Below are 12,971 nucleotides of genomic sequence, written 5' to 3' on the forward strand. Positions count from 1 at the left end.
TGTTTTTATTCTCAAGTAACCCTTCGAATTAGGAGATCTCCCCAATGGTATCCATCTTCCACTATGTATACATACATGTACAATTTCTTTTATTAGTGCTTTAAACTGACTATACAACTAGAGTATTTACTGGCTTGTGTTATTAGACACAATATGCACAGATGTATTGCTACATAATTGTGGTGATCACTTCATAATATGAGAGGTTGTGTGTGATAGCATGGTTATACGTAGTAAGACGTAGATGAAAAATTACTTATTTTGGTTGTGTGTGTTACAGCAAGCAAACATATTTACAATAGTGATCGAATTTTGTTAAATTCACTAAATTTTTGGTGACATTTATTGTCTTTTGTGTCTAAGATACTTGGGTGGACTCCGATTACTACAAGCTACTTGTAAGAAGTTTTATCAGTACTGTGTGGAACATGGGTAAGTGTAGATGTGTGGATGTTGGAATGTAATTGAATAGTACACAATACTACACATACATATATTATACTATCAAATATTACAGTAGAGAATCAGTTATTTGAACCTTGATTAACTGAACATTTAATAAGTGTATGTTTTATTAGAGTAATTGAACAATACTCTGAATGGATCTTTACAAGCAGCCTAGCTTCCTGTCACATTATTTCAGATATTGACTCTTCACTGTAATGATATACAATACTGTTCATTGTATTAAATTTCTTTTAGAATTGCATTGCCAAAAAAGAACTTTACATTAAAGTACGAAACCAATGTTCCTAGGCAAGTGGTATGTTCAATTCTATATCTGTTTGTAACTATGAAATTCTGTAGTGGTTTGCTTGTCACATGTACCTACATAACTTGCTATGTATTATGTTAACTGTTAAATTTGGTGTTGTGTTTTCTTTAATAGGGTCTGGCTGGGAGCAGGTTAGTATCCAACGTTATACAGAATTTAAATGCAGTATATGTAATATGTATAACAACAAATTTTGGCAATAGATTAATTGATGAATATTTGCCAAACTGCCAATTTAAAATTTGTCATTATTGTATACCTTGTGTCCAAGCTTTTGATAGCAGTTGTGTGGCTTCATGGTTACTTACAAACTTAAACACACTTTGCTGATAACTTAGCATGCAAGCAAGTAGATATGATACATGATGACAGAAGCTACCTGCTGTAAGACTAGACTAGAACTCGTATTCTACTAGTATAGGTGTGGCTTCGTGTAAGCTTGCAGACAGCAGCAGATATGGATTTGTGCACACCATTGATAAATGGGAAAGGCTCCAATAAGGTTTGTGTTATGGGTAGTAGATTAAGTCAGGTATCCGAATATGCCAAACGTTTTGTTATATGTTGATTGCAAGGATAGAGAACTATTGACTGCATTTCCAAACAGTCTAGAGAGTGATATCAATATTCCATGCTGTATTGTCATGTTCATTTATTCACCAGTGCCATAGTGACAGCTGTGTTACGTTGTTTGATGAAGTACTATCATCTCTCTGATAGTGTGAGTGTTCTATGTGTTAATGGTTGTTCTCATGTGCTGTAGAAATAACCTGTTCTTGTTTCCACCACGGAAGCAGTATTCCACAGAATACAGAATAGTGTAATGGCAGAAAGCGAAATTATATTCAAATTCTCTATGGTGTGTATACTCTACTCAACTTGTTAAGAAAAATGCAACAAGAATTAGGGGTCCACCAATAAAAAACGAAAATACGGTAGTTTATGAAGGAAATCCCTACTTGGTATTGTAGCAAAGTGGGAAAATCCCTAAAATGGCATGTTAAGTTGGATTATATTGCTAAACAAACCATTCCTACCTGTTTGTAGGACATGCCCAAGCAAATACAACCCAAATTTGTACTAGATGTTGAGAAAAGTGAACTATGCATCCAGGCTGGTCTACAAGATCGTGTGGTACAGGTCAGTGATCTTTCACAACTGCCATACAGTATGTAAAAAGCTAGATGGTTTACAGGTCTATGAAGGATTAGTATGCATGGACTTCAGTGAGAATGTAATGAAACAAGGATATGGTAAGTTATACCTATACATAGTCATGCATATTGGGCAGAACTTACATACAACATATACATGCAGGGTACATGTATGATAGTGCACACTTTGTCCCATTCGTATAAGCCTGGATACTACATAAAAACTCCCTCTTGAAGTTGACCTCTAGTTGATCTATATTGAATTTATTTTTAACCCAATCACTTTCACAACTGCCATATGGCATAATCTCCTGTAACTCCTGTTCTGTAACTTCTGTATAACGTTTTTCAGTAGCCCCTGTGCTTATCCTGTAATGGACATGCCCGATCTCTTGTGCACTAATATGGGTAAGATGACATCATCGCATACTTTTTGATGGTGGATAATAAGCACTGTAAATGATTCTTCGCAGTGATAATGGGGTAAGATGACATCATCGCATACTTTTTGATGGTGGATAATAAGCACTGTAAATGATTCTTCGCAGTGATAATGATACTACTAATGAAGAGAAACAGTAAATAGAAGGATTATATAGGTTGGAATGGCATGTTGCTTTTTTTGTACATCTCGAATCAGTGGCCTCACGCATATGTGCCCATGCGCACTTGCTCAAATGCCTGAAAACCAGACTTAGAGATAATCGCTTCAACTACAACAGGTTAGTGATGTCTATTTGTGTTATAATAAGCAGTGCTGATATTTATGTGTGGTTTTATGGAGGCTGATTTTTGCACTTTAGCGTTATATGGTGTTATGGTTATTGTTGTGTAAACAATAACTAGACAATCGAACTTCTTGTTCTATAGTGATATATAGGATTATATTGTATTGTTTATAAGTGATAGCAATTTAGAAGCAGTTTAACAATGAGAGAGGGTTAAGCACCTCTCAATGTTGTAATAATTATTTTCCATACCAATATAATAGTACATAGGTAAATAAATAGTATATTAAAAATTTAAAAATGAAGTAGGAATCCAAGCGATAAAAGTAGTGAAACAAGAGATGAATAATGGTAGCTATTACAGCATGGCTCCCTACTTTGGCATTGAACACAAAATAATTGCTATACCATGCCAAAGTAGGGATTTCCCACCGAGCTATGCTACCATCATTCATCTCTTGTTTTACTACTTTTTATTGCTTGGATCCCTACTCCATCTTTAAATTTATAATTTTTAATATACTAGTTTGTTTAGTTTTTTTGTTAAACCATACAGCTAGCTATAAACATATGACTGTTCTATTAGGGTGACTGCTGTATTAGAGTATCTCGAGTCAGCTAGCCTGCAAAGATGTACGCTTGAAAAGGGACATGGTTTCGATAGATTATTAGAGCATGCCAAATCAGCCTACCGACTTGAAGGTGTGTGGTCACTAGCTATTCCGTTATAAATACAGCTAGCGTAAAAGGGGTGTGGTTATCGTGGTTTCAATCGATAATGCGTAGAGTAAAGAATGGGCATGATCTTGTGACCTATCTAGTACCGTACCCCTTAAATAATCATGTGGCGTCTATTATGCTGCTTAAAGAAAGTGTTGATACTGAAAATTAACGCCTTGATATGGTTTCGTTGGATGAAGAAGAAGACAAGCAGCCTGATTGAAGATAAAAGAAAAGACAAGGTGCAGAGGGTACATACTCGTCAGAACCCCAAAAGGCATACCCCACTGGTGAGTTTGTTATTGTGGCGTAAAATGGTGGCCGTGCACTGCTTCATTTGGCCTGTGGTCAGTCAGTTAGGCAGTCAGTCTAAAATTCGAGCTTTGGCGATTTTAAAAAATTCTATATCCGGCCACCTGTAAGTATTTTGTTATATATTATGTATTATATTATTCTGTAAAGGTGATTTTAATCTCGTAAGATGTCTCTAGGATGATTTTCAAAGGTTTTTGGTAACATGCGAAATTTTCACCCTTACCGTACCGTTTGATAACAATACATCATCAGCGATGATTCAGTGTCTATTAAATCAATTAACTGCTTTATATTATGCTTGCAATTTGCAGTATGCATTGTATTGCTTACTTGGTTGCAGGGAACTACAGCTACTTGAATGTAGACATTCCACCATTGTGGCTAGCTTATCTTGGAGACCCAAGTGACTCTGGTAAGTATGTAAATATACATATACATTTCCTGCTAAGTATTTAATATGTTGAACATCATTTTATTGTGTTTTTGATATGCCAGTGATTGTTGTATTATAATGGTTTCAATGACTGCAAACATGGTTTTACTGAGGCAGCTTTGACTAGAGTTTTTGGGCCACTTGACTGTACTTATGTGGAAATTGTGAGTTAAAGACTTAGATCCTATATACTATATTTTACAGGTAAAATTCACAGTGATGTCAAGGTTAGATGGGATAGAGGTCAGTGACAGAGTATTACTATTATGTGTATATATGCTGTTAATAATTAGTTATAACTTATAATAAAATTTAGTATGTACATATGTATGTATGTGGTTAGGTGTCTGTCTATTATGGCAGAATAATCATACTGTATGGTAGGGACCACAAAGGTTTGAGTGTGGCCAATGAAAAAACATCACCCAGCTTAACTTTTCCCTCAATAATGAGGCAGTATAGGTTAAACCCGAACAAGCCTTCAGATCAACCCAAAAAGCTTTCAACAAGTTGCTATGGAATTTTATTATACAGAATTTTCTAGTGACTGACTGACTAACTAACTGATGCCTTCAGACAAGTGCAACTCGCTAACGATTAAGGATACGGGTTTGAATTTTTCACTGTTCGACATTGCTTCAGCCGGACACGTGCCTTTTGGCATACCGCAGTACGTACAATGCATTCTTCATGGACTTACCAGTGTCCTCCTTTGTGTCTCTTTCATCTTTAGTGTCAGCGAGAGGTGTCGATTTAGCGGTAGCTCGTGATGGTTTCCCTTTGCAACAGAAATCGCTCGTATTTTTCATAGTGGCTACTTTGATTGCAAAGATGCTTTTCAAACAGTTCTTGATTCATAATGCTGTGTAATGGGTTAAACATAGCTGACAACAAAGCATAATGAATACTTTACTTTTCAGATGACAATTGATAGCTGGGGTAATTGGCACCATTTCTTTCTTTTGATCAAGGGGGTGTCATGTAGGTATATACATGCTGTAGGTAGATCTGTGACCATAGTCAAAGTCTTGACCTGCCAAAATTTTGCTTTAACCTGTGACTAAGTGCCTTTTTCAATCTTCTACCAGTGACTTAGTGATTACTTTTCGATTGTAGGTTGGAAATTTTTACCCTTGACCGTTGACTTGCCACTAATTTGCTGGCCTTGACCTTGATTTAGACTTTGACTGCGGCTGCAGATCTACCTACAGTGAGTGCCTATGTGTCACCCTCCTTGTTTTGATACGGTATGCGTGGATTCACCAGTCATGATAATTTTATTTTACATAAAAGGTTAACAAACAAGTACACAAAAGATTTTGGAATTTTCAACTAGAGTAAGGACCATAGCACATCGATAAAAGGTACTGAAACAAGCTGGAGTAGTGCATGATATTAAATCACATTAAAACAATAAGAAGTGTTATATCCCTACTGTGCTCAAGATACCATAATGGAAATGCACAGTAGGGATATAAAAGTACTTCTTATTGTTTTACTATGATTTAATATCATGCACTACTCCAGCTTGTTTCAGTACTTTTTATCAATGTGCTATGGTCCCTACTCTAGTTGAAAATTCCAAATTTTTTTGTGTACTTGTTCTTATAGGAGTACAATAACTAGAAATGATACCAGGATAAGTTTTAGGAATGAAGTTAACATGGTAATACCTTTGAACATAATAGTCTAAACCAAAACAACCAAGCTGTAAAAAAAGAGTGCGGCTCCCAAAAGGCCAGGGTGAAAAAAAGATGTGAAATCCAAGGTGGCAGCCAAGAAATGGCTGTGATGGTAGGTTAATGGCAAAAATTTCAATAACTACAATTCAGGTGAATTTGCGTTGCCTCGGCACCAAATTCACCTGAATTATTGTTATTAAAATTTTTGCCATTAACCTACCATCACAGCCATTTCTTGGCTGCCATCTTGGCTTTTTTCACTCTGGCCTTTTTTGGGGCCACACTCTTTTTTTATAGCTTGGCTGTTTTGGTTTAGATATCACTGTTTTTTGTTTTGCAAGCCACAAAGCCAGCCATAAACTGGCTTTGGTGCTTCCTTTTAACTTGCTTTTTTTCTTCACTGCAGGAATTGTGGAACAAAAGAAGCAATTGTGTGTATACCTTTTTGTCTGATTAAATATTTGTATATTTAACACTGAATGATTATCACATAGGTAATAAGATGACTTCTTACATAACTGAACTGTAGCTGAAACTCTCATCTCATTGTTTGTAGTTGAACTCCTTTCAGGGTGACTTGTTTCTAGCTGAACTCTCTACATGGTGGTTTGTTTCCAGTGCATATTTCTACAGGGTGATTTATTTGTAGCTGATCTCTCTATAGGGTAACTTGTTTCTAGCTGATTTCTCTACAAGGTGACTTGTTTCTAGCTGAACTCTCTGCTGGATGACTTGTTCCTAACCAATCTCTTTACATGGTGATTTGTTTCCAACACGTATTTTTTCTACTGGGTAATTTGTTTGTAGCTGATCTCTATACGGGTTACTTGTTTCTAGCTGATCTCTTTTCAGGGTGACTGCTCTATTAGGATGACTGCTCTATTAGAGTATCTTGATCTTGCACTTGCTACACCAAATTGGATTTCGTGTTATAACTCTGTGGCTTTAAGTCTGATTCTTCTACACCATTGAAGAGCCTTTCTAAAATAATTACTTCATCTGTACTACAGCAATTTTCAAAGCATTAATCCAAGCGGTTTTTTTGGTAGGCGTGGCAAGTAGTCGTTTTTTATTAGCTAATCTTGATTGCGTGATTGTTACACACTGTTGGTCTTTTTGTTGTATCTTCTTGGTTTTTAGCTCGATTTCTTTCAAACCACAAAAGGTTTGAGGTTCAATAGTTTAATATTCATGCACCAATTTTCAGCTTCTTCCCATTAGCAGTTTACCCTGTAGACGTGACAACATATTGGTGTTATTTTTCGTGAATAATTGCTAATAACTCTTTGCCTGTTTATCGTATTCCAGCTAAACTTGGTACTAAGATGTGCCATTATACCCCCCTTCTATGTGCCAAATTTCAAGACATTTGGATATGCATGTCATTCGCTTTTTATGGCAGTTTTTGTAAGTGTGCGAAAAGACAAAAAAAAAATAAAATAGAACAAAGAAACTAAGCCAATTTTTGAAGTCGCATATCTTGGGAATGCTTGAAGTGATGTCGCTCCAATTTAGCGTGTGGAGTACTGGCGTTGGCGGGCGTGTCCACAGCAAAAATCGTTTTGTTTCGTAAAAGCAGCACAGAGCTATGGAGGTACGAAAATCTCGTTTTCTTTCTTCCTGTCAATATACTCATGGTGTTGTGCACTGGCTTCTACCTTGTGTCCTGATATAAAAAGTGAACTCTTGACATAACCCATTTGCAAGACATTCTAACAAAACAGTCGCTTTAATATAGCAGTCAACCTTTAGACCATTAGTCTAATATATTCATTTTTATGTAAAACTCTCTTGACAATTTGCTGACTATTTTTATTGTGGGAATAATACGTGAAGAAAAATTTTCAGAAGGAGTGAATGGAGCATAATAGAAAAGTATGTTATGGTGCTCAAATTAAACTGACACTTATCTAGTGTACCCTTCTCCTACACTAAGTTGGCTTTAATTTTTGACATCTATTCGTCTTGCATCAATTTTGTAGTCTGCATTGCATAAACCTAAGAGTGTGAATGTGTAAATGTAGTAGTTGGTTTATCAACTCTACTGTGTTTTGTAGGTGATAGTGATGTGATACAAGCAATGAAAGAGTTCGCTTCATTGACTGTTAGTGCAAAGTATGTATACATACATACATGACTACAATATATGTATGGCAGCTGTTACAAGCATCGCAATTCTGATTGTTTGCATGTATTGTCATGTAATAGTTTTATTTCAAAGAAAGTGATTTCTTATAATTTAGAATGTGGCAGGATACAGTTTCACAACCAAAAGATGACAATGCAGACATGGCTTTGACTAGTGATCACATTGTATTATTCACCCACTATTAATTGTCCGCCTACCACAATGTAAACTTTATGTACTTATACAACTTTATCACAGCTTGTTTACTGTAGTGATTACAGCTGCTAGCATATGTATTGGGTTGCTTATCTGGGTAAGTAGAATTCTAGGAAAGTAGGAACTGACCAACGTATTATAATGTAGCTGAACTCTCTACGGAGTGACTTGTTTGTAACCGAACTCTCTCGAGTGACAGTAATGTGTAACTGAACTTTTCTACAGGATGACTTATGCCATAGCTGAACTCTCTATAGGGTGATTTCTTTGTACCTGAACTCTACAGGGTGACTTTCCTTGTAGTTGAACTCTAGATCTCTACAGGATAACTTGAAATGTACCTGAACTCTCTACAGGGTGACTTGTATTATACATGTCCACTAGTATATCTGCAGGTGTAGGTGACCTCCTTTGTTTCCCTACTTTTTTTTTCTATGATCCCTAATCAAACTTAAAATTCTTACTTTTCCTTATACTTGTTTATTTACTTTTTTGTAACATTATTATGACTGGTGAACCAGCACATACCGCATCAAAAGAAAGGATGGCACCCAGAGGTGATATCAGTCCTTTTTCTTACCAGTTGTTTAACAGATTGATCATGGTAAATATTCCAATCTACTTGGCTGCAACTTGATATCAGTCCTTGTTCTTACCAGTCATGTTAAAAATCTTGTTTGATTGATCCTACTTTACTTGGCAGCGCCCTTTTTTTACAGCCCTAGAGCTGTTTTTGTTTTAGGATTATAATTACTAACTTGCTGCATATATCGTATATGACCGTATAGAAGCCCGGGCGTTTATTTCCTATAAATCATTTTTGACCCGGCGTTTAAACGAGACCGGCGTTAATTTGGACCCGGGCATTTATTTCTTACTAGCCACTCGTTGAGAATGACAGGTGCCAGTACAAGTACCTACGAAATACGAAATCCATAGCCCATCACGTACATAAACCCATTTAGACTCCTCTGCTGGGTGAAACATTGGAAGTCGGGCGGAAAGATGACAATGACCACGATAAATATGCTATGGCCATCACCAGAAGAGAAGGCATAGTCGAACAAGACAAGACATCATAAGACTGGTGACGAGACATCACTGTATAGTTAGCAGCTGACACGAGTTTAGAACCCCTTTCAGTGCATATCATTAGCACCCCGGCGTTTAAATGAGCCCCGGCGTTTATTATGACAGTTCCCTAGCTGTACCCGGCGTATATTTGAGCCCCTGCGTGTATTTGAGCCCTGCTTTAATACGGTCTACGGTATGTATTTAGTTGTACTTTGCTTGCTTTTTTATTGTTTATGTGTACGAATTCTAACTTGACACTTCTAAGACTACAAGCTAAAGAATTTATAATTGTATGAGGAAGTAGCATCTAAACATGCACATATTTGGATTACCATGATCGATTCAATCATAGGACTTTTAATCTATTGTACACTTTACAATTGGTTTCAAGGAAATAATCACCCTTTCAATGCTATTGCTATTGTTTGTATTATCTCAGTATCCATATCCATTGAATCAACTACTGGCAAGGCAGTAGCTGGTCCAATCCTTCAAAATCTGGGCTGCTCTTTTAGAACATCTCAGAGTAGTGTGAATGCTCTATTAGAGTATTTCAATATACTAATAGAAGGAGCTGTAAAGAAGCATTTTGGCATAAAATCCAACTCATATATTGAGTTAGTAGCTATCTCAGTTGTTGTTTCTGTTCCTGTCTTGTTCCCACTTGCTGCTTGCTCCTGCTTTACTGGCCAGTGTTGATAAGGAAAATGTTTGTTGAGCATTTTCTGACTTAATTCCTTGCCAATGTGGTATATTAACTACTAACCACAGTGGTATACTATACTGTGGTGCAAGTCCACATTTGAAGTACAATGTATATTTGTATCAGGGATGCTTTAGAGAAGAACGATTATGCACAATTGGCTGATCTTATGAAACAAAACTTTAGTACAAGAAGGTACAGTGCATAAGTGTATGTGTATCATACGTGTGCCATTAAAGCAATGTATTTGCAGAAAGATTTACGGTGATAAGGCTCTAGGAAGAGACAATCTAAGGATGATAGAAATAGCTCACAAGGTACAGTAAGTACTAGGGCTGAAATGATCATGATTTTTTAGTATTCAAGTACTCTCTAGAATTAACAATCAAGTACTCACGAATACTAGTTGCATGTAGTCATACCCATTTGACATGTTTTGTACCAACCTTAAATGGTTTACAGCTTTTCAAGTAACAACAATGATACACACACTGTATTAAAGTACTGATGTTAGTCTCTCTGACAAAATAATTATGCCAATCAAACTCTACAGCCTTTATTGCATCACTCCCTGATGGCAAATACATCATGTGAGCTGGGTCACGTGATCTTAATGAGTACTCGAGTACCAATTTTGCTATCCGAGTACCAAAATCCTTAACAAGTACTCGTCCAGTATTAGTATTTGTTTCAGCCCTAGTAAGTACATATGTACACATAAAGCTGCGATGTTTTCAATACAGACATAGGGAGGGATTTATAAATCACTTGCTTTGAAATTAGAGTTACACCAATAATCAGTATCTGGCCGATAGGCTACTAGCCATGTAGTATAATGATGTGGGGGAGGCTAGACATAAGTTATTTGGCATTTTAATTAAGTCATGTGTTGATGGTTTAGTGGTGACTACAAGCCATGCCCATAATAAACTGTCAGGGTTTAGGCCATGCCCAACAGTAAACTGAGGTTTAAGGTTTCTATGTAGCACCAGCCATTTGTCTCAACCATATAGCAGTAGTAAAATGTACTTAAAACCTTGTCAACATGAGTAGCTTTTGCTTGTGGTATACATATAACTTTACATTTTAGTCTAGAATGAGCTGTAAATCAATGCTTATGTCACTAATGTGAGTCATTTAATGATGAGGTTGAGAGATAGTGTTATTAGTGTATATCGGATCAGTTATCAGTATCGGCTGCTTAATATCGGTTATCGGAATAATCGGCTAATTTGGTTATCAGTGCAACACTATTTGAAATTATAGAAGTGCATGGCACTAAATATTAACTTTGGCAGCACAAAAATGCAGGAGAGTAAGTATAGGAGCAGCACAGTATATTTGTGGCAATGTGAAACTTTGCAAGGGACGTATATGTGCTCTTCCTCACCAAGAATACAAAGCAGTTCAGTCAATTAGAACAGTAGGAAAGACTTCTTTGAAGGCAATACAATGGCATGCAAATGTGGGGTCCTTTGAAATGAATGTACCATCTTCAATGGGACAGCTTCCTCATAGACCTTTACTGTTAGGAATACATCTACCCGTCTTCAGCAAATTGCTATGCTGTATGTCCAGTTGTAGTATCAAACATGCTTTTAGCACTGCACAAATCCTACCATGTGGAATATCTGTAATTGCCTCTTGTGCTTGCAAAGGTTTACCTGATTAAACATCTGTCTAGTAGCCAGTTTGCAGTTGAAAAATTGGGTGTGAACTCTATGACCATTGTGGATTTTTTAGCGGTGTGCTTACATATGTAAGAAAATTGCTTGCCTTTCAGTCACAATATTAATACAGATGCTATTCTCTCTCATTAAGTACTGTATACAAAGCAGGTGAATATTGAATGAAAAAAAGTTAGCAGAGGTTTCAATATTGTAATTAATGTCATGTTGTATAATTACGTTGTATAGTATGGGTCTGCAGTAAAGTTTCCAGGTAGTGGTGGAGCCGTAATTGGATTGTGTTTGAATGAGCAAAAGAAAGTTAGTCGATAACAAATTAACAATGGTATATATGTATGTACTTGGATATGTATAACTTTTAGTTGGAGATGATGCAAGAATTTCAAACAAATGGATTTGTAGTTTGTGATATCAATCCTTTCATTCCTCACAATTGATCAAATAGTCCAACAGTCAAATTGCCACTGTGATGGAACCTATAATTTTTAGTTGATTGTACTATTACAGCTGTGTCACAACGTATTTTTAATTTTTTTTTCCACAGCATATTTTTTCATTGTGAATTGTTACAGTAAATGTAAATCAAAACTCAATCATTGATTTAATTACAAACTGGTCTTTGCATAAGGTAATTTATACATTTTCAGTTGAAAGGGACAGTATGTCAAGCCATACAAGTGTTAATTTTACATCCTGTAAAATGTGTTCATGGTGTAATAACTTGTTGCGTTTTATTGCATCATGCCACAAAATGGTGTACTTGTGATTTTCTAATAGGATAATTGTAAACAAAGTGATGGTAATAGTATAAATTTATGCTATAAGGTATCTCCCCTGCAGTTTACATCGTTGTTTGGTAGTGAAAAGAACTGCTCTATAAAGTGTCACCCTTAGGGATTGCAGAGGCACTTCTTGCACTGCTGTTAATTTATAATGGGTGGAACATGCAATTTATTTTAACAATTGGTGGATTAATTGTAAAATACTATCCTGCAAGCAGCCCAAGAGAAACTAGGATACTAAAAGCCTAGCTATGACTACCTTTCTATATAGTTGCTATTGTGTGAGAAACCATTACTTAGCTAAAGGTTTTAAATGTGTCCTGTTCAATGATAAATTCCAGATTCTGGAAACCTATAAACTTTCAGTATAGTGTGTATAGTCCAAAGAGGTTTTATGAAACTCCCCTGGGTATGCCCCTGATTGGAGAAGCATTAATAAAACTTGCAGGGCTTCTCTCCAGACATTTGGGTAAAGTGCTTGAAACACTTCCCAAGCACTTGCAAGCACAAATTCAATATAGCAAATGCTTAAATTGCAAAATGAAGCGCTATAGCTAAAAGTGCCTGATTTAA

General features: G+C 36.2%; 1 protein-coding gene across 2 annotated transcripts in view; it reads left to right on the top strand.

Moving 5' to 3' along the window:
• The window catches only part of LOC136250571 (uncharacterized), an 18,131-nt gene extending 5,883 nt beyond the window's left edge, over window positions 1-12,248 (top strand). Inside the window, exons 14-26 of one of the 2 annotated variants that reach the window (XM_066042784.1) lie at window positions 364-432; window positions 703-763; window positions 890-906; window positions 1,439-1,496; window positions 1,823-1,915; window positions 1,971-2,028; window positions 4,033-4,104; window positions 4,330-4,368; window positions 7,865-7,922; window positions 10,055-10,123; window positions 10,182-10,245; window positions 11,845-11,916; window positions 11,979-12,248. In XM_066042784.1, the coding sequence (XP_065898856.1) occupies window positions 364-432; window positions 703-763; window positions 890-906; window positions 1,439-1,496; window positions 1,823-1,915; window positions 1,971-2,028; window positions 4,033-4,104; window positions 4,330-4,368; window positions 7,865-7,922; window positions 10,055-10,123; window positions 10,182-10,245; window positions 11,845-11,916; window positions 11,979-12,053 (805 nt within the window). In that variant the 3' untranslated portion in view covers window positions 12,054-12,248. Of the gene's footprint in view, window positions 1-363; window positions 433-702; window positions 764-889; window positions 907-1,438; window positions 1,497-1,822; window positions 1,916-1,970; window positions 2,029-4,032; window positions 4,105-4,329; window positions 4,369-7,864; window positions 7,923-10,054; window positions 10,124-10,181; window positions 10,246-11,844; window positions 11,917-11,978 lie in introns of those variants that run through there. The other variant, XR_010698581.1, reaches the window with a different exon arrangement.
• The last annotated feature ends 723 nt before the right edge of the window (window positions 12,249-12,971 follow it).

Source organism: Dysidea avara, chromosome 3, assembly GCF_963678975.1.
Source record: "Dysidea avara chromosome 3, odDysAvar1.4, whole genome shotgun sequence".
Lineage (NCBI taxonomy): Eukaryota > Metazoa > Porifera > Demospongiae > Dictyoceratida > Dysideidae > Dysidea > Dysidea avara.